Source organism: Nerophis lumbriciformis, linkage group LG21, assembly GCF_033978685.3.
Source record: "Nerophis lumbriciformis linkage group LG21, RoL_Nlum_v2.1, whole genome shotgun sequence".
Taxonomy (NCBI): Eukaryota; Metazoa; Chordata; class Actinopteri; order Syngnathiformes; family Syngnathidae; genus Nerophis; species Nerophis lumbriciformis.
This window is the reverse complement of record NC_084568.2, coordinates 25258468-25281614: the sequence shown is the minus strand read 5'-3', so window position 1 is coordinate 25281614 and position 23147 is coordinate 25258468. Positions and strand designations below refer to the sequence as shown.

Sequence of the window (23147 nt, the reverse complement as noted above, 5' to 3'; positions counted from 1 at the left end):
ATATGTATATATTAGGCCTGTCAAACGATTCAAATATTTAATCACGATTAATCGCATTTAACTCAAAATTAATCGTGATTAATCGCAAACAGCTATAATCTTTCATCATAAATAACCGATCATTTTCGGGGGGTGCTATCCCAGCTGTAATCTCTCATATTTCAACCAGAATAAATGCTTCTGATATTCTGTACATTATATGTTGTACGTGTTAATGGTCTTCATATTGCTGCGTGACGATGTTTTAAACATCTCTATTAATTAATCAAATGTAATATGGAGCCTGCTAATCATTCTGTAACTGAGGACTCGACCACAACATTTTATAAAATAATTTACACAATATTTCAGCCAAGTTCCCCCCGGATACGGCACGGCACGAGTGTCAAAAAAAGGACGTTTTCGCGTTAATCGCCCCCCCAAAAAAAAATTTAAAAAAAAAAAATGTATATATATATATATATATATATATATATAGATAGATATATAGATTAGGGCTGCAACAACTAATCAATTACCGTATTTTTCGGACTATAAGTCGCAGTTTTTTTCATATTTTGGCTGGGCTCCAGTGCGATTTATGTATGTTTTTTTCCTTCTTTATTATGCATTTTCGGCAGGTGCGACTTATACTCCGGTGCGACTTATACTCCGAAAAATACGGTAAATCGATTAAAATCGATTATAAAAATAGTTGGCGATTAATTTAGTCATCGATTTGTTGGATCTATTTTATGCGCATGCGCTGAGTTTACGTTTAAAAAAAAAAAATGTTTTAACCTTTATTAAAACAATTATTGAGAAACAATAATCAAAATAATAGGGGTGTAACGGTACGTGTATTTGTATCGAACCGTTTCGGTACAGAGGTTTCGGTTCGGTGCGAAGGTGTACCAAACGGGTTTTTCCACACGGACATATTAAGTAGCGTACTGCACGTTGTGTAAACAATACTCAAAATGCCGGACATTTGAGGCATTTAAGAATGTTGTTTCTTAAATGCCTCAAATGTCCGGCATTTTGAGTTATGGTTGCGTGTATTTTCAATGTACGTTCAGGGTTAAGAAGGGGTTAAAAACTAAACAAATTGTGCGCGCAGCAACATTCGTGAGGGAGGGGCAGAGACAGAGAGCGAGAGCGAGAGCGAGAGAGTTATGATAAACGCGCATGCGTCGCCAGGGTCTGCTTTTTATCCATAGATTTAACAGATTTAATTTTTTATTATCTATAGCAGGGGTGTCAAAATTGTGCATTTTTGTAACATTTTCCTTGTTTTATTTGGCAAGTTGAAAGAACATGGCGCCAGTATGCTGTTTTTCCCCCCAATAAAATACTGGAAAGGATAGAAATGTAGTTTGTCTCTTTTATCCGATTATTAATCGACTAATCAAAGTAATAATCGACAGATTAATCGATTATCAAATTAATCGTTAGTTGCAGCCCTGATATATATATATATATATATATATATATATATATATATATATATATATATATATATATATATATATATATATATATATATATATATATATATATATATATATATATATATATATATATATATATATATATATATATATATATATATATATATATATAGGGCTGCAACTAACAATTAATTTGATAATCGATTAATCTGTCGATTATTACTTTGATTATTACACACACACACATATATATTGCAATATAGACAAGTTATCGATATTAACTAAATTAAATAAAACGTTCGATAATTTTTTTTCTCGCTCTGTGGTAACTTAACAACGCAGGAAATGATCACTGATCAGTGGACATGACACGCTAACAGCCAATCAGGTAACAGTATAACGTATCAAGTTTGGTTGCACCATCTTGTTGTCTCGCGGTTGATTCTTTGTATGAAGAGAGAAGAGAAAAGAATAAAACAGGAAAAGTCACCTCGACAGTATGGCAGTTTGATGGATTTTTTCCAAACGGACCGTAGTCAGACCAATGTGGTCTGTAAATGATGCAAGGCGCTCGTCCCCACCAAGACCGGTAATGCCACACCACCTTCGCCCCGCTCACCCTTTAGAGCACAGCCGTAACATCCTGGCACTAAACCTGCAGAAAATAGTTCCCAGGTTTCACTATGTTTACATTTTTACACTTTGCACTATTTTGTTACACTTAAGCATTTCTTACATATTCCTTATTTGTGCACCTTCATTTTAAGAGCTTATTGTTACGTGTTCAATGTGATTTTACAATTGTGTTTGCATTGTTTGAGTCTTTTCCATGCTTGTGTTGACATTTCCTTTCCTTTCTGCCCTGAGAGCTGAGGATTATAAATACAGGAAAGCCACATTTAAAATAAAACATTTCATATATTTTTCTCCTTGTCCTCATTTTCCATGGGTCATAAAAAATATCAATAAATATCAACTGATATAAAACACTTATATCCTGACAAACGTTCCAGCCATATCGCCCAGTCTTATTCGCTACACACCTTTCGGGGGCTGACATGCACAGCTGTGTCAAATTTAAACAGGAATGATTTAAAAACATTGGGCCGGGGCTTAGCACCTAATTGTCCACAAGTCATTGATCGTGGTCTAAACTTCGATATATCTGTTTTACATGTCCGCTAGCATGTCTTCCAAATAATTTAAACCACAAACCGTAGGGGGCGCAACAGATTATTATTTATTTGGATTTAACGTCTTATATGCGGTTTAACTGCGGGGTTTATTTTGAAAATGGTTGCCCACCCCTGCTATGAGCGATGTGCTGTTAGTACCCCCCCCCCATTTCTCACTCACACACTCACACACACACACACACACACACACACACACACACACACACACGGTACATAACAAAGAACTGCACAATGAGATTGGCAGAGCACGGCGACGCCAACAAGGGCCCCCTTTTCCGCACATCCTCCTCCTCCCACCAAGAGGGGGCAGTATTGCTGAGTGTGCACATGCAAATGGAATGCTCCGGCAGCTACCGTGTGCTTTCATCTCTGCCGTTGAAATGCTTTAAAAGGCTTCAGACTTCTCCACTGCAGACGGACGCTTGAAGTCAAAAGCAGGGTGGCGATGACAAAACGAGAGTCGCCACCTTGTGTTTGCTGACGTGATCTTCTTCTTGCAAAACAAGTCCCGAAAGGATGGGGAAAAAATCACTGATGACGTGGCCTTGAGTTCAACACGTCTACTTTAGCAAAGAACCCACAGGAAGTGAAGCAGCCAATCAGATCCAGAAGAAAGTCCTGGAAATGCGATTTAATTTTTTTTTTTTCTCTTTTCTACGACTTGGGTCTAATGTTGCCACTTTTATAAATGCGTCATGTGGCTTGCAAGATTCAATCAGCTCACACACACACATTTAACACACACACACACGCACACACACACAGCATCCTCAATGTCCCGTCCGCTGATAGCACACACCCTCCAAAAGGCTAGTCGGCATGGTGACGCTGATGTGATGGCCGTTGCTAGGAGACAAGGAGCAGCAGCAGCATGGCGATGGTGAGCAGCAGGCGGTCCCTGCTCGGGCTGCTTCCGCTTACACTCTTCTCCAACTTGGGAACGGAAGGGTTGAATTCGTCTAAAAAAAAAGAAAAGAGAGAGAGGCAATAAGAAACATTACATTTACGACTAGTAATGTCCGATAATGGCTTTTTTGCCGATATCCGATATTCCCCAACTCTTAATTACCGATTCCGATATCAACCGATACCGATATATACAGTCGTGGAATTAACACATTATTATGCCTAATTCTGTTGTGATGCCCCGCTGGATGCATTAAACAATGTAACAAGGTTTTCCAAAATAAATCAACTCAAGTTATGGAAAAAAAATGCCAACATGGCACTGCCATATTTATTATTGAAGTCACAAAGTGCATTCTTTTTTTTTAACATGCCTCAAAACACCAGCTTGGAATTTGGGACATGCTCTCCCTGAGAGGGGTGGGGGTAGGGGCTAGCGGGGGGGGGGGGGGGGGGTGTATATTGTAGCGTCCCGGAAGAGTTAGTGCTGCAAGGGGTTCTGGGCATATGTTCTGTTGCGTTTATGTTGCGTTACGGTGCGGATGTTCTCCTGAAATGTGTTTGTCATTCTTGTTTGGTGTGGGTTCACAGTGTGGCGCATATTTGTAACAGTGTTAAAGTTGTTTATACGGCCACCCTCAGTGTGACCTGTATGGCCGTTGACCAAGTATGAATGGCATTCATTTGTGTGTGTGAAAAGCCGTAGATATTATGTGATTGAGCCGACACGCAAAGACAGTGCCTTTAAGGTTTATTGGCGCTCTGTACTTCTCCCTACGTCCGTGTACACAGCGGCGTTTTAAAAAGTCATGAATTTTACTTTTTGAAACCGATACCGATAATTTTGAAACCGATACCAATAATTTCCGATATTACATTTTAAAGCATTCATCGGCTGATATCGGCAGTCCAATATTATCGGACATTCCTATTTATGACACAAGAGTGCGACCTTCTGTGGCGCAAAGAACCATATTTGGTTATATATGGAAGTAAAATTATGTGATTTTTTCAACAACCAATTAGAAATATAATGACAATAATGAAATGTTATTCTATTTAAGAAAAAGTATTTTACACTGACATTTATTTTTTATAAATATTTGTATGGATTTAATGATAGTTTTTACTTTAACTTACTATAATGAAACTGTTAATCATTGATTTTATTGCTACTTTATAGTTATTATCATTATAATTAGTAATTGATATTCATATTGTCATTATATCAAAATGTATTATTACCAACAATGTTATTATAATGGTATTATTATTATTATATTATAATATTCCAGAACTAGAGCTGTCAAGTGTTTAAAAAAAAAAAATCAGATTCTAACTCTTGAGCGATGATAAATCATGATGAATAACTGGTGTTTGCATATTTAAAATATGTTGAAGAAAATAGCCCAATATGTGGACACAAATGCAATCTTCTTGTCAAAACATACTCAAAGCACGTTTTTAAACGTTTTACTGAACTGCAACTCATTAATTTGCTTAACACTTGGTGACAGTAAGTATAATAAGAATCAAGTGCACCTTTTCATAGTATTTTTAATTAATCGCGATTAATTTTGAGTTAACTATGAACAGTGCGATTAATCGTGGTACATATTTTAATCGTTTGACAGCCCTAATATATATACAGTACATACATGTATGTACACACACATATATATATATATATATATATATATATATATATATATATATATATATATATATATATATATATATATATATATATATATATATATATATATATATATATATATATATATATATATGTAATGTGTGTGTGTGTGTGTGTGTGTGTGTATTAGGGTTGCACGGTATACCGGTATTATTATAGTACCGCGATACTAATTAATAATTTTCAGTACTATACCGTCTGTGAAACGTACCGGTCTCGTCATACTTACAAGCAGACACAGTGTGTAGACAGAAAAGGGAGAACGGACACATTTTGGCTTAAAAACTAACAATAAAGGTGAAGTTCTAACACTGAAACGCCCTCAGGAAGAGGTGCTTTAAGACATGGCTAGCTAGCTAGCGGCTAACTTTCATCCACCGTCGGCAGTGTTTTAGCTACTTCTAAATCACTAATTCTCGTCTCCATGGCGACAAATAAAGCACGTTTCTTACAGGTATCATCCCTACAGGACGAGGAATAGCTAAACATGCTTCACTACACACCGTAGCTCACCGGCATCAAAATGTAAACAAACGCCATTAACATCCACTGTAATGATATCAAGTACAGGCACGTATCTAGTCGGTACTATTATGATTACGTAAATATTTTTTGGCATCAAATCTTCTTTCGTTTTTTAAAAATGTATATTATGTTTATAAACTCAGGAAATATGTCCCTGGACACATGAGGACTTTGAATATGACCAATGTATGATCCTGTAACTACTTGGTATTGGATTGATACCCAAATTTGTGGTATCATCCAAAACTAATGTAAAGTATCAAACAACAGAAGAATAAGTGATTATTACATTTTAAAAGAAGTGTAGATAGAACATGTTTAAAAGAGAAAGTAAGCAGATATTAATAGTAATAAGTAGATTAATAATTAATTTTCTACCACTTGTCCTTAATAATGTTGACAAAATAATAAAATGATAAATGACACAATATGTTACTGCATATGTCAGCAGACTAATTAGGAGCCTTTGTTTGTTTACTTACTAATAATAGACAAGTTGTCTAGTATGTTCACTATTTTATTTAAGGACTTAACTGCAATAACAAAAATATGTTTAATGTACCCTAAGATTTTTTGTTAAGATAAAGCCAATAATGCAATTTTTTGTGGTCCCCTTTATTTAGAAAAGTATCGAAAAAATAAATGTAAAATAATTTTAGTACCGGTACCGGTACCAAAATATTGGTATCGTTACAACACTAGTGTACATATATATATATATATATATATATATATATATATATATATATATATATATATATATATATATATATATACACACACATTGGTAGAACTTAATTTGGTTTTTGGCTGAGACCAAGGACAGTTTCACTTTCTCAGACAAAAAATATTTTGAAACCATTCAAAAGTCAGTGTAAACCGTCCACATTTCTAAATAGTCTTTTTTACTTTGTTGTCAGCTATTATGGTTTCTGTTATTTTATAATGCTATGAAAACAAATAACAGTGACAACACATCTTTGAACTTCTAACTTTTTTTGTATTTAGGCTATTAGGTGTCCGGAATAATAACATATTTTACATGACCACATTGAACACATGATGATAATGTAACTGACCTTCGCCTGACTAAGGCCATTATTCAGTTGCTAGGAAATATCCATTAAAATACAATCATTTTACTGTAGAAAGTGTTCTTCCTTCCCTCTCTGCCATACTGGCTCTGTTAACAAACCCTCACTCTACTTTGGACCAGAACCTAGTCTTCCTGGAGCTGCCGTGACATAGTTCCGTGCAGTATACTGTAACAGTGAAAGAGACTCTCGCTTCAGAATCCATTGGAATTATTGCCATTAAAATGTATTAAACATATCATTGCAAATGTATCACCCAAAACAGCTTTGATGTTAAAGGTTGAACAAAATTTGCAAACAGACTGAATAAAAAAAAAGTCAATGGACCAAGGTTTCACACATGTCTGCTTTGGTAGTCTTCGTTTCAGCCTGCCAATTATAAGCAACATTATATAACTGATCATAATTGCGTTATGTGCGTGATTGCAAGTCATAAAGAAAAATAAACACCTTTTCAGAAGCATACAATGTTTTCCTTTTTGCACAAAGTAGGCAAAATGACAAATAAAGTTGCAGTTATGATGCAGTCATATTTTCCACATGTGTTTTCTCATAATTTTTCAGGTTTTTAGTGCAAAGTCGTGCTAAAACTTCTGATGGATGCATTTGTAATAAAAAGTGTAATTGGAGGTTTTGATGAAGACTTTTGGTGAAGAGAAAGTAGAAATGAGGTCAATGAAATGATGACATGAATTGATTAACGTGGACCCCGACTTAAACAAGTTGAAAAACTTATTGGGATAGTGGTCAATTGTACAGAATATGTACTGTACTGTGCAATCTACTAATAAAAGTCTCAATCAATCAATCAATCAGACATTATGGCTATCTGGACAAGTTGTTATTAACCATAACATGTTTTTTTAAAAGTTTTTTTATCCTTGTCGGCAGTCAAACGTGTATCGACACATACAAAATCATAATAAAAATCTATTTGGCAATTTTAGCATACATTTATTGGATTTAGTATATTGACACTGTCCTATTTCGATAAAAAATATATGTTACATGTTCCTTTTGATTTACTAACCATTAAATCCATCCATCCATCCATTTTCTACTGCTTGTCACTTTCGGGGTCTGCTGGAGCCTATCTCAGCTGCATTCGGACGGTAGGCGGGGTACACTCTAGACAAGTCGTCAACTCATCACAGGGCCAACACAGATAGGCTTTATTTATACATACACATATATATATATATATATATATATATATATATATATATATATATATATATATATATATATATATATATATATATATATATATATATATATATATATATATATATTTATATATATATATGTATAGGGCAACACGGTGGAAAAGGGGTTAGTGCGTCTGCCTCACAATACGAAGGTGCTGAGTAGTCTGGGGTTCAATCCCAGGCTCGGGATCTTTCTGTGTGGAGTTTGCATGTTCTCCCCGTGACTGCGTGGGTTCCCTCCGGGCACTCCGGCTTCCTCCCACCTCCAAAGACATGCACCTGGGGATAGGTTGATTGTAGCTGAGATAGGCTCCCGCGACCCCGAAGGGAATAAGCGGTAGGAAATGGATGGATGGATGGATATGTATGTATAAATGTATCTATACGTATGTATAAAAATATATATATATATATATATAATATATATTTATACATACGTATAGATACATTTATACATATATATATATATATATATATATATATAAATATATATATATATATATATATATATATATATATATATATATATATATTTATATGTATACGTTAGGTCAGGGAAAAACACAGAGGCTATTTCATCCCTACAAGCCTGTTTCGCAGGTTTCCCTGCTCTTCAGGGGAGTTTATTGAAGCATCTGTGGTTGTTACATACGGTATGTATAGGGTACATTACATGGGGGTGTGGCCATTGTTACACAGTAGTGCCTGGCTTCTGTGCCGGCATGATGAGACCAGTTCGTTGCGTTTGTTTGTTTATTGGGGACGGGAACATTGGACACACATTTCTTGCACTCATTGACAGGCACTTCCCCAAAAAACATGTACTCAGAAAGATATTCAACGAGAACATCTTAAAACTTAGCTGCAGCTGCGTGATGAATATCAAACAAACCATTGACTCACACAACAAAAAGATTCTGAGCACACACAGACAAGCAACCGCTAACGACTCTAACTCCACACATAACTGCAAACCGTTCAAAAACATCAGTTGTTTACCAAGCCAGTGTCACCCGCAAGGACACCTTAAACACAGAGACTTAGACTGGACTCACAGAAAACATCTTTAAAACCCGTTACAACAGCCACACAGCATCATTCCGTAGGCCCCAACTCAAGAACTCTACAAAGCTGAGCAAATACATATGGACTCTTAAACACAATAAAATTGATCACGCTATTACATACCGATTTGCTGCATTGAGCTCACCATACAACACTGCAACTAAAAGATGCAACCTGTGCCTGAAAGAAAAAATGTTTATTGTATACCACCCCAGCTGGTCTTATCAAGGAACTACTGTGTAACAATGGCCCCATGTAATGTACCCTATTTATATGTAACAACCACAGACGCTTCAATAAACTCCCCTGAAGAGCAGGGAAATCTGCGAAACAGGCTTGTAGGGATGAAATAGCCTCTGTGTTTTTTCCTGACCTAACGTATATTCCGCTCTACGCCGATATATATATATATATATATATATATATATATATATATATATATATATATATATATATATATATATATATATATATATATATATATATATTATATTATTAATCGATTAATCGAAGTAATAATCGACAGATTAATCCATTATCAAATTAATCGTTAGTTGCAGGCCTAATATATATATATATATATATGTAAATGTGCAGCTTATAAAGTGAATTAATTAACCCATATTATGTTTTGCATATATATATATATATATATGTCAACTTAATTTCGACAGACAGACCTGAAGTTGTTCTTGAAATTCAAGCGTTGAATAATAATTTAAAAAGTAATAATAATATATGACTTATTTTGAACATTTACATGACTGAGACACTTCCGGGTCCCCAGAACCAAAGTTGAAGGAAGCCCAAAAGATGAAAAAAAAAATATATATATATACACATATATATACAGTATATATTGTATTGGTTTAAAAATGAAGAAGAAGAAAAAGTTTGCACACCCCTGTTTTAGACATCAATAGGGTGTACATGTGTACCTAATGGAGTGTTTTAATCAAAACAGACTGCAGGTGAGTGACACACACTTTCATCATAGAGCTCTTATTGTCCTCATACAGTGATGTTGTCCTGTCAGACACACACGCACACACACGCACACACACGCAGACTCACACCTGGCGAGGTCCGTGAGGTCCTCGTCTCGGCCGCCTCTCACTGCCTGTATGACACACACGTGCGGTCAGACACGCCTTCTGACCACCAAATGAGACAGGAGACAGGAGAGCAGACATTTTTTGTTATTAACTTTTGATGGAGTCTAAATGAAAAAGAGATATTGTCTGGCAGCTCCATCCTGTCTCCCCCTCCCAAAAAAAACAACCCTGCAGGGCGTTTCTAACGAGGTTGCTGCAGGTTAAACGCTTTGACCGCTCCCCGGGGTAAGGGAGCATCACTTAGACTCACACAGGAATGCAGTCTTAAAGACTGCAAACTGCAATCTGTGCACCAACTCGCACAACTGGTCGGGAAGCACGCACGCACACGCACACGCACACGCACACGCACACGCACACGCACACACACACACACACACACACGCACACATACACACGCACACACACCTCATGCTGTACAACCACATAATTACTTGGCAGACTCCAGGTGACATTCTCTGTTGGAGCAAAAAAAAAAACAGGTAAATTGTGTTTAAGCAGCTCAGACAGCTGAAGGCGCCGCTGTCATGTTGAGATGTTCACGAGACATTTTGGTTATCAAAGTATGGCAGAATATTTATGATTTATATGCTGGACATATGTACAATTGAAGTATGGATTTGTGTTTGCTGAATTAGTATAAATTCGATACATTAATTCGATATTCAAACACTGTTACTATTCAAACTGTGTGTAATGTTACATTGGCCCAAAATATTAAATACATACTGAAAAATGTTGGGTTAAAAAATAACCCAATTTTAACCCAACTGCTGGTTCAGAAATGGACAAACCCCTTATTTGAGTTATTTTAACTCAACATTTTGGGTTAATTTTTTTCATCCCAACTTTTGCGTTTGATTATTTAACTTAATGTTGGGCTATTCCCAACCAAACTATTGGGTTGAATTATTTAACCCAAAAGTTGATTAATAACCCAACTATTGGGTTGACTTATTTAACCCAAAAGTTGAGTTATGCCAAGTTAATGTTGGTTGATTCAAAACCCAACTATTTGGCTGACTTATTTAACCCAAAAGTTGAGGTATGGTAACTCGATGTTCGTCGATTCATAACCCAACTATTGGGTTGAATTTATTTAACACAAACAATGTGTGGAATAAATATTACATTTCAACATATCTGTCAACGAAGATTTGCATCAGCCTGCGACACAAAGTCATTTTGATAGTAGGCTATTATAGCTAATATAGACACTTACATCATGTGTTGCGTTCATTATAACACAATAATATTTTTTTGTATTTTTGGTCCAATATGGCTCTTTCAACGTTTTGGGTAGTCGACCCCTGGTTTATCCTACCAAAGTATGTAATATTTGTGTAAATTAGATGATTCTGATCTGAATCTATCTTGTATAGCTGATACCAGACTTTGTTTCCTTGATTTAAAAGAAATGTAAAAAAGAAAAAAAAACTAGAATAACGAGCCAGTCTTTTGAACGGTTCTTTAAAAGGAACAGCTCTTCAAGATCCGGCTCCCTTCAAAGAGCCATAAATCCCCTCTCTATACTATAACTTTTCGTGTGTTTACCATGCATGTTTTTATGGAAACATTTATGTTTATAAACAACCGAGTCATACCAAAGACTATAAAAATGGGACCCATTACCTCCCTGCTTGGCACTCAGCATCAAGGGTTGGAATTGGGGGTTAAATCACCAAAAATGATTCCCGGGCGCGGCTACCGCTGCTGCCCACTGCTCCCCTCACCTCCCAGGGGGTGATCAAGGGTGATGGGTCAAATGCTGAGAATAATTTCGCCACACCTAGTGTGTGTGTGACAATCATGGGTACTTTAACTTTAACTTACATTTATATTTAACGTTCTGCGCCTTTCTAAAGATTATTTTCTGGCACAGACCGAGGAATCTGCTGACCACCGGAGAAAAGGTGGACCTTCTCATTGCTATGCTAAAAGAAGGCATCGTAGCTACCAGCTTCCATTATAACACAAATGAATCATTGGTCATAATAATATGGTCAAAAATGACAATTTAACAATTAGGACTGCAGAAAGGATCATTGGAGTCCACCTTCGCCCTATCCAGCAGTTATATCGGTCCAGGGTCAGGAAACGAGCAGGTAGATTCCCCCCACACACTGTTCAAACTCCTTCCCTCCAGCAGGCGTTACAAGTCGCTGTCCACGCCAAAACAACCTGTCATAAGAACAGTTTCTTCCCCCAGGCTACCACTCTGATGAACACTAAACAGCCACACAGTGTCAGACATGTTGCTGTGAAATAACCCTGGAACTAATTAGTCACGGTGAATGTACTTACTCATGCTCACTTCATCGTCCTTGCACATACATTATTGGCTATTTGAGTACTGGTTTATATTTTTAGTTAATCGTTAAATTCAAGTCAATAATCAATGCAATAACAAAGTCAATTTCCTGGTGTGTTAAACATACCCGGCCAATAAGGCGGATTCGCATCAATAATATTGTAAAAGTATCGGATCAGCTATCATCTGAGGCCAAAATTGTCGATCGGGGCGTTTCTGTACAGTACAATATAATCTCCATTTACAAAAAAACTCATTGGGTGTACGGACGTTTCATACAGCCATTTTGTGCTCGGCAGCACAGTCATCGCGGGCGCACTGATCAATTTACGATGCTCATTCAGTCGTCAGCTACTGTGCTACTTCTGTGCTTTTTCGCCTCTTAAAACAATTGGTCGAGTTTTGTTGGCTCAATTTGAGTCCAAAGCAAACGATTCAGGAATTCAGGAAGTATCCACAGCGTTGTCGACACTGCCTAATCACTGCCTCTTACCCTCCTCCGCTGCACACTAAAAATTCGTTATTCTTAATCATTGTAGCGACCTGGCTGTTTAAGGTTTGTGATTTCAAACTGTGAGGGCACCACGCGGCTCGTGACAGTGTGTGTGCACGTGTCGGCAGGGCGGCTACAAATGAGGACAGTTCAGCTAGTTGATTTTTTGACATTGTTGATAACAGTACTGATATACATTGTGTTAGTGTACAAACATCCTGAGGAGGAAAAACAAAGATGTATGTGATTGTATGTATGTATATATATATATATATATATATATATATATATATATATATATATATATATATATATATATATATATATATATATATATATATATATATATATATATATATATATATATATATTTATTTATTTGTGCTTGATGCTTTTATGTGTGTCGTGTAGGCACCCTCGTCAGGCAGGATACTGGCACTCCTTTCTGCTCAAACAAAGTGGATTAAATTAACAGAGAAAAACCACAAACTGTTTAACAACAAATACAAATAATATTATTGTTATTATTGAATTTTATTGAATGTTTAGCAGACATTAGGCCTGATATACTAAGATCCAAATACTACGCGCCATACAGTGTGTGCAAACTATAAAACTGTGTGTACTCGTGGGCGTTTTGTTTTTAAGACTGCATGTACATTTGCATTTGTATTTAATCTACATTCATTTTTATACATTTATTTAAATGAAGTTGTGCATGTACTATTCTGCTTTCACCACGCTCCTACCTGTGACATGTCGCTATGTTTTCTAACACGCAGCAGACATGCGCCACTTTTTATGGGCATTTTAGGAGCAGTCCTGCAGCGTATCTACAATGGAAGCCACTTTTTAGCACGCAGAAGATGGCCTCGTGTGGCACTAACTGCCAGCGTGCTCCGGAATAGTCTAGCCGCAAAAAAATGCACATTGCAAGAAGTGTTTTTCATATAATGAAAGATGGGGGAAATTATAATTTTTTTGGATGCAACGCATTTTAGGGTACTTATGTTCCAGTTTTGTACACTTTTCCATTAATTTAATAAATGCAATGATAATTAATTAAATTTTTTAAATTTGCAAGTACAAAACACATATTTAGTGAAATAAAAATATATGTAAAACTGCAATAATAAACATAAATTAAAGATGCATCAATAATCGATTTTTAATCGAATCCGAGCTCCTGTATCATAATCGTAATCGAATCATTATGTGCCTGAAGATTCCCACCTCTACATGTTGATAATATCTCCTAGAAAAATAAACGGCCAGCAGACACCAAAAACGCATCAATTTGATTAGTTTTATACACAATGAGTAATTCAGCAGGTATAAAATTATAAAATTATATTGCTGAATAGACAATATGTGTAATATTTGTATTTAAATTAAACAATGGATGTCCGCTAACTTCTTGCAACTCAACGCCAAGAAAACGGAAATGCTGATTATCGGTCCTGCTAAACACCGACATTTATTTAAAAATACCACCTTAACATTTGACAACCAAACAATTACACAAGGCGAATCAGTAAAGAATCTGGGTATTATTTTCGAACCAACTCTCTCCTTTGAGTCACACATTAAGAGTGTCACTAAAACGGCCTTCTTTCATCTCCGTAATATCGCTAAAATTCGTTCTATTTTATCCACTAGCGACGCTGAGATCATTATTCATGCATTCGTTACGTCTCGTCTCGACTACTGTAACGTATTATTTTCGGGTCTCCCTATGTCTAGCATTAAAAGATTACAGTTGGTACAAAATGCGGCTGCTAGACTTTTGACAAGAACAAGAAAGTTTGATCATATTACGCCTATACTGGCTCACCTGCACTGGCTTCCTGTGCACTTAAGATGTGACTTTAAGGTTTTACTACTTACGTATAAAATACTACACGGTCTAGCTCCGTCCCATCTTGTCGATTGCATTGTACCATATGTCCCGGCAAGAAATCTGCGTTCAAAGAACTCCGGCTTATTAGTGATTCCCAGAGCCCAAAAAAAGTCTGCGGGCTATAGAGCGTTTTCTATTCGGGCTCCAGTACTATGGAATGCCCTCCCGGTAACAGTTAGAGATGCTACCTCAGTAGAAGCATTTAAGTCCCATCTTAAAACTCATTTGTATACTCTAGCCTTTAACTAGCCCCCCTGTTAGACCAGTTGATCTGCCGTTTCTTTTCTTTTCTCCTCTGCTCCCCTGTTCCTTGTGGAGGGGGGGGGGGGCACAGGTCCGGTGGCCATGGATGAAGTGCTGGCTGTCCAGAGTCGGGACCCGGGGTGGACCGCTCGCCTGTGCATTGGCTGGGAACATCTCTGCGCTGCTGACCCGTCTCCGCTCGGGATGGTGTCCTGCTGGCCCCACTATGGACTGGACTCTTACTATTATGTTGGATCCACTATGGACTGGACTCTCACAATATTATGTCAGACCCACTCGACATCCATTGCTTTCGGTCTCCCCTAGAGGGGGGGGGGGGGTTACCCACATATGCGGTCCTCTCCAAGGTTTCTCATAGTCATTCACATCGACGTCCCACTGGGGTGAGTTTTTCCTTGCCCTTATGTGGGCTTTGTACCGAGGATGTCGTTGTGGCTTGTGCAGCCCTTTGAGACACTTGTGATTTAGGGCTATATAAATAAACATTGATTGATTGATTGATTGATTTTTCACAGTCCATATATGTTGACAAACATACGTAGGATGGAGCTGCAGCACGATCGCCTCTATTCTCACAGTAATTTCTGCGCAAAACAGCTCCCGCAGTACATTTTTAGTCTTGATAGATCACACTGCATGTGCTAAATAATTATGTTAAAGTTAAAGTTGAAGTACCAATGATTGTCACACACACACTAGGTGTGGTGAAATGTGTCCTCTGAATTTGACCCATCCCCTTGTTCACCCCCTGGGAGGTGAGGGGAGCAGTGAGCAGCAGCGGTGGCCGCGCTCGGGAATCATTTCGGTGATTTAACCCCCAATTCCAACCCTTGATGCTGAGTGCCAAGCAGGGAGGTAATGGGTCCTATTTGTATAGTCTTTGGTATGACTCTGCCGGGGTGAGTTGGTTTAGCCTTCAGGTTGAGGTGTCACCGATAGAGGATGATGAAGAAAAAAATCTCAAAGAAAATCTTTCTAAACGTCTTTAAAAAAAACTACAGTAGGTCTAAGTTATTTTTTGCCTTATTCCTGACTTCCTCAAGCGTGAAAGAATGCACGACCGACCCAATAAGTCCAAAAGAGAACGGGATGATACAGTTGTATCTGCTCACAGATGCCACCTAGTGGTTGTTTGAGCACATTGCGGCTAGCCCTGGACAGTTCCACTCCTTAATGCTTCAGTTGCGTGCAGGATTCTCACGGGAATGAGGTCAAAATCCAACCTTACCTACTGTAAATTGGACATCCTCTCTCCAATTTTTGCCAGCTTGTAATTTATTTCAAGGTAAATAAACGCCCCTGCTATAATAAATAGAATAATTCCATTCAGGGTCAAAATATGTTTTTAGACATGAAAAACTCTTACCTGCCTTTTTCTTATTTTTTCAGCTAAAATTCATTCAGAAGTTGGTCAGATTTGAGTCATTTTGGGCTTAGTTGTAACTAAAACACATTGACCACTTCATTAGGTACACCTCTGTACCTAATACAAGTGTGATATCAATATCAAAAAGGAAGAATGTGCCATTTGTAAAACTGTATTGGATAGCATTCGATTTGTTCTTCAGATGGAATATTAGCTTGCTGGAGTTATCATAACATTTATTGTTATAATTATTTATTTTTCTCTAATACTTGCACCTGTGAAATGTTGCGTAATGTGGTACTCGAGGGCAGCATTAGATTAAACGCTGCTGTGACTGCACTAATCTCCTGTGAGGAGATATCCAGTTCCGAGAAAAGGGTGTCCTGGGGCGTTTCTAGCGATTTAGTACGACACATTGCACGGGAGGACTTCACCAAAAAACACCTTGAATGAAAATAGAAGAAAAGCAGAGGCTAAATTTAACCTTGTTACTCAACATGGGAACACTGAACTCTTCCCGCCATATTAAATGTCTAATAATGACTAATCAGTTTCCAAAACCACACATATAAATATAAATATGATGGTTTTAAAGAAGCAGTAATATGACACGAGACAGGAACGTGTTCTAACGATTGTTCCTGACAATCAGCGAATTTCCAGACCGAAGATCTCGGATTCGGTCTAGTCACATCAGGTAAATGATTTGATAGCTTAAGAGGAACGTGTCATGATCCGTTGCCCGGATCATGTTTTGTTTAGTTAAAGACTCCCCCTTAACTCTGTTTCAGCAGCCCTGGGTTTGTGTTTTCTTGGTTGCCATGGGTGCTGATTATTTTCACCTGCCTCTGATTAGTGTGGTCGGGACGCTCACCTGCTCCCGGGCACTAATCAGAGAGCTATTTATTCCTGCTTTTCACCACACTCACTCTGGCTGTCTTGTTTGCTTCACGCAACAGTTACGTTCGATGATTCTTGCTTCTTGTTTTCTATGACCCAACCGTGACAGAACGTACCAGTACTGTCACGCCACTTAATGCTCGCAGCTCTCTGCAGCTGTGCAGCAATGCTAAGTGAAGATGAACTCTGTTGATCAGGGATGGGTACCAAATCCGGTACTTTTTTGGCACTGACCGAATGCCGCCAGTCACGCTTGGTTCCCGCTCTAAAATGCGCTAGATTGGTGCTAATACATTTTGGCTTTGCTATTGATATGCTACTGATTTGCATTAGCGATTTTACATGGCGATTTCAACATTACCAAATTTGTTGATGAAAACTCCAACTAAGATGCACGTTACAATCAAACAGTGCGTAATAAGTACAATACTTACAGTGTTAACACTTTTTAGGGCTTAACACAAAGCAAAGACTAAACTGACCAACACACCATAAACTATACCAGGGTTGGAAACTTATGGCTCTAAAGCCAGATGTGGGTCTTTTGATGACTGCATCTTAGCTGACATTACTTAACAGGATAAGTACTGAATAATTCCGCTGGTAATCACAGTGTTAAAAATAACATCCAAAATATAAAACATTCTCATGCATTTTAAAAGGGAACATTATCACCAGACCTATGTAAGCGTCAATATATACCTTGATGTTGCAGAAAAAAGACCATATATTTTTTTAACCGATTTCCGAACTCTAAATGGGTGAATTTTGGCGAATTAAACGCCTTTCTAATATTCGCTCTCGGAGCGATGACGTCACGTTGTGACGTCACATCGGGAAGCAATCCGCCATTTTCTCAAACACCGAGTCAAATCAGCTCTGTTATTTTCCATTTTTTCGACTGTTTTCCGTACCTTGGAGACATCGTGCCTCGTCGGTGTGTTGTCGGAGGGTGTAACAACACGAACAGGGACGAATTCAAGTTGCACCAGTGGCCCAAAGATGCGAAAGTGGCAAGAAATTGGACGTGTGTTCCGCACACTTTACCGACGAAAGCTATGCTACGACAGAGATGGCAAGAATGTGTGGATATTCTGCGACACTCAAAGCAGATGCATTTCAACGATAAAGTCAAAGAAATCTGCCGCCAGACCCCCATTAAATCTGCCGGATTGTGTGAGCAATTCAGGGACAAAGGACCTCGGTAGCACGGCAAGCTATGGCGGCAGTTTGTTCCCGCAGGCGAGCGAGCTAAACCCCCTGGATGTCTTGGCTCACACCGTCCCTTATGCCACCGAAGATGATCAAGAGAAGAATATCGACCCTAGCTTCCCTGGCTTGCTGACATCAACTCCAAAACTGGACAGATCAGCTTTCAGGAAAAGAGCGCGGATGAGGGTATGTCTACAGCAGTGACGTGCGGTGAGGTTCATGGCTGGTAAGGCACTGACTTCATCACAGTCAGATTTACAAACATATGAACCCTAAAGAGTATCTTATTCACCATTTGATTGGCAGCAGTTAACGGGTTATGTTTAAAAGCTCATACCAGCATTCTTCCCTGCTTGGCACTCAGCATCAAGGGTTGGAATTGGGGGTTAAATCACCAAAAATGATTCCCGGGCACGGCGCCGCTGCTGCCCACTGCTCCCCTCACCTCCCAGGGGGTGAAGAGGATGGGTCAAATGCAGAGGACACATTTCACCACACATAGTGTGTATGTGTGACAATCATTGGTACTTTAACTAAACTTTAACTTTACACATACAAACTGTAGCACACAAAAAAGCACATTTAATTAAAAAAACCTTATTATGGTCTTACCTTTACTTAGAAATTAAGTCCATGCGCCACAACTAAAGCCCTCACTTAAACTTTCCACGTGCAAGATTGAATCTATTTAAAAAAGTGTAACCGAGGGTTTATAAATGTCGCCTATACTGTATGAAACTACAAAATAACAAACACGGAGGCTCCAGTTTACACGAGGACCACTTTATTTACCTTATTTCAAAAACCTCCGCTCCACTCCGTGTCATCACTTCCGCTCTTAGCGCCTTCAAAATAAGAGCTCAAGGCATATACTGTGTAACAGCGCATAACAGGAACTTAACATCACAAAGAGGAAAGCCCATGAAAATAGGTTACAAAAGTTATTTAATAAGAAACCAAAAAGTGCAAAAACAATAATGTTCGTGTTGGAGGAGTTGTGAATTAGATACACCTGCAGTCTGCAGGTGTACCTAATGTTGTGGCCCTGCAGTCATTCACAACTCCTCCAACACGAACATTATTATTTTTGCACTTTTTGGATTCTTATGAAATAACTTTTTTAAATAGATTCAATCTTGCACGTGGAAAGTTTAAGTGTGGGCTTTAGTTGATATAACAATTCTACGGCGGGGGTGCAGGAGGCGGGATTACTGGAGCCTCAGCCAGTGCGTCTTTTGCAGCCGTTTTATGATCGCTCAGCACAAGAAATACGTTACACACATACAGTTGTTGACTAAATACACTGTACATTATATACCTCAGCTAACTAAACTATGGAAATGTATAATATAATTCATATAGCAATACGGTCTCACTGCACAGCAGGCCAGCAGTTAGCCGAGTCCGGAATCCATGTTGAGGCACTGAGTGACGTGCCTCAACTGGCTGCTGTTCACCGCACCGTCTCTTCTCAGTATTTGAACGGCAAATGTGAAAATTCAGCGATTTTGAATAAAAATAATCTAAAACTGGTGAAGTTAAATGGAAAATAACTTTATAGTATAATCACTGGATACATATAACAATTGTATTTTTATTTTCTTTTTACATTTTTTTTCTTTCCATGATGGCAGGTGAGGCCCCGCCTCACCTGCCTCTAGTGACTGCACGTCACTGGTCTACAGAATATATTAATTGATTAAAATTGGGCTGTCTGCACTCTCAAAGTGCATGTTGTTGCCAAATGTATTTCATATACTGTAAACCAAGTTCATAGTTGTTCGTTTCCTTTAATGCCAAACAAACACATACCAATCGTTGGTTAGAAGGTGATCGCCGAATTCGTCCTCGCTTTCTCCCGTGTCGCTGGCTGTCGTGTCGTTTTCGTCGGTTTCGCTTGCATACGGTTCAAACCGATATGGCTCAATAGCTTCAGTTTCTTCTTCAATTTCGTTTTCGCTACCTGCCTCCACACTACAACCATCCGTTTCAATACATGCGTAATCTGTTGAATCGCTTAAGCCGCTGAAATCCGAGACTGAATCCGAGCTAATGTCGCTATAGCTTGCTGTTCTATGCGCCATGTTTGTTTGAGTTGGCATCACTATGTGACGTCACAGGAAAATGGACAGGTGTATATAACGATGGTTAAAATCAGGCACTATGAAGCATTTTTTAGGGATATTGCGTGATGGGTAAAATTTTGAAAAAAACTTTGAAAAATAAAATAAGCCACTGGAAACTGATTTTTAATGGTTTTAACCCTTCTGAAATTGTGATAATGTTCCCCTTTAATCCATCCATCCGTTTTCTACCGCACCTGTTCAAGAAGTCACATTAATGGTAAGAAGTATTTTATTTATTATTGGTTAGCTTCAGAATAACAATGTTATTAACAATAATGAGAGACTTATTATACTCTAAAAATGTTGGTCTTACTTAAAAATGCACGCATTTAGTTGTATTCAGTCTTAAAACAAATATTATATGGCTCTCACGAAAATACATTTTAAAATATTTTGCTTTCATGGCTCTCTAAGCCAAAAAGGTTCCCGACCCCTGAACTATACACTACTGGCATCTAACGTCTTGGACTTGCAACTGTAATTGCAACTTGGTGTCATACTTGCAAATGAGATGTGATAATGAAACAAGTTCAGTGTTTCCCACACATTCATTTATTTGTGGCGGCCCGCCACGAAAGAATTACGTCCGCCACAAATGGATTTTTCGGCTTTTGACTCGCTCGACCGCTCATAAAAGCAATGGGACTCTGTCTGTGAATGTACCTTGTAGTTACAACTCCGGTGCAGTAGGTGGCGGTAGCCTACTATGCATTGTAACTCCGCCAATAGCACTTAATTCACCTGGTGGGCCAGAAGAAGAAGAAGAAGACGAAGACGAAGAAGATAAGACGGAAGAAGACGAAGAAGACAAAGACGAAGACAAAGACGAAGACGAAGACGAAGACGAAGACGAAGACGAAGACGGCGGACGGAATCAGAATACGAGGGTAATATAGGTTATGGTAGATAGGTTATAGCTGCATCGCTCGCGGCTCGTCATATATTTAACGTTAATCCACGATTTCACCGAGCGTTTCACTGACGGGGTCCGGGGCAGACGGACGTAATAACAATCATCTGTTTTCATACCGACGAGCTAACGTGTCCAGGTTATCACCCTGTTGTCAATAAACACACGTGGAGACGGTGCTTCAGATACTGCATTAATACTCAAGCTAAAATGTCCACTGTCCACTGCAGCATGTGAATGCAATGAAAATAATAAAATCTGAGCCAACCAGCTGTTAAAATGTTGTCCAGGTTAATGTTTTGGCCATTAAAGGCCCTTCATTTCAAGATTTCAACTGTGACCAGTGACCACCACAAATAGATGCCTGCCCTGTGGGAAACACTGAAGTTATAAGGACGGGAAAGCAGTTATCAAAATCAGCTTATTTCTAAATGTTGCAATAAAAGCTGAGATTGTATATCAAAAACATTTAATATTTATCAACACACACAAAAGTATTAAAAATTGGTATTGTTGAGTATCGTATCGGTTCAAATGTGAACAGTACCCATCCCTAATGTTGTCTTTGTCTTCGATATCATGACACTGGTGAGCCTTTGGCGTTAGCGATGTGGAATGACAACATGGCACCCTTAATGCTAACAACACTTTATACGGCGAATGTCAAATTGCCCAACTTTTGGCAGAGCAATTTACGATCGAGGTTTCATCTCATGGAAGCTTTGTTCAAACTTCAAGGAACTACCCAGGATGTGATGAAGTATTTCCACGGCGTGGCCCTGTTGTAGTGGCCGGGTGACGACCATATCGCATTTATTGATATAAATCCTACTTTGCGGAAAATTTGTTTGCCAATTGGCCGCGATAAACGAGGGACAACTTCGATATATGTCCCTAGAGTCTGTTTATGAGCACAAAATATTGTACTTTCGAGAGAAAAGGCACTTAGATGCTTGCTTTTGAAGGAAAAATCCTCCTTTCTCTGACCCATCCCCAGTTAGATAAGCTCGCCTCATTGATACGTCCATCATTTCATTGAGTACAGCTTTGGAAAACACAAAGAGGCTTCTCTACACATTTAATAATAAAGTTCTTCCAACTGTTTGTCAGTCATTTACAGATGTGGAAGCTGTAGGTTGGTCGATTACTTTGTTTTTCTTTAGCAAATAGGCTAATGATGTTCCTCTAAAAATGTGAGTGTAATGTTAGCATGCAGCTCCTGTCCCACTCATTAATGTTACGTTGTTGTATGCGATATATGGCATCTATTATGTTAGACACGAGCAGTTATAGTGTACAGCAGGCCCGGCCCTAACCAATCTGGCGCCCTAGGCAAGATTTTAGGTGGCGCCCCTCCCCACATCGGCAGTGAAGTGTAAATGCTCACAAGAACCCAAATAGCTTTGTCTTTGACCTTTTTTTTTTACTTA

The 23147-nt window shown here is 38.3% G+C and overlaps 1 protein-coding gene across 2 annotated transcripts in view; it reads right to left on the bottom strand.

Annotated features, from left to right (window-relative positions):
• Positions 1–2783: 2783 nt before the first annotated feature.
• The window catches only part of efna3b (ephrin-A3b), a 346280-nt gene continuing 325916 nt past the window's right edge, over positions 2784–23147 (bottom strand). For both annotated transcript variants that reach the window (XM_061982582.1, XM_061982581.1), the window contains exon 6: positions 2784–3585. In XM_061982582.1, the coding sequence (XP_061838566.1) occupies positions 3473–3585 (113 nt within the window). In that variant the 3' untranslated portion in view covers positions 2784–3472. The remainder of the gene's footprint in view (positions 3586–23147) is intronic.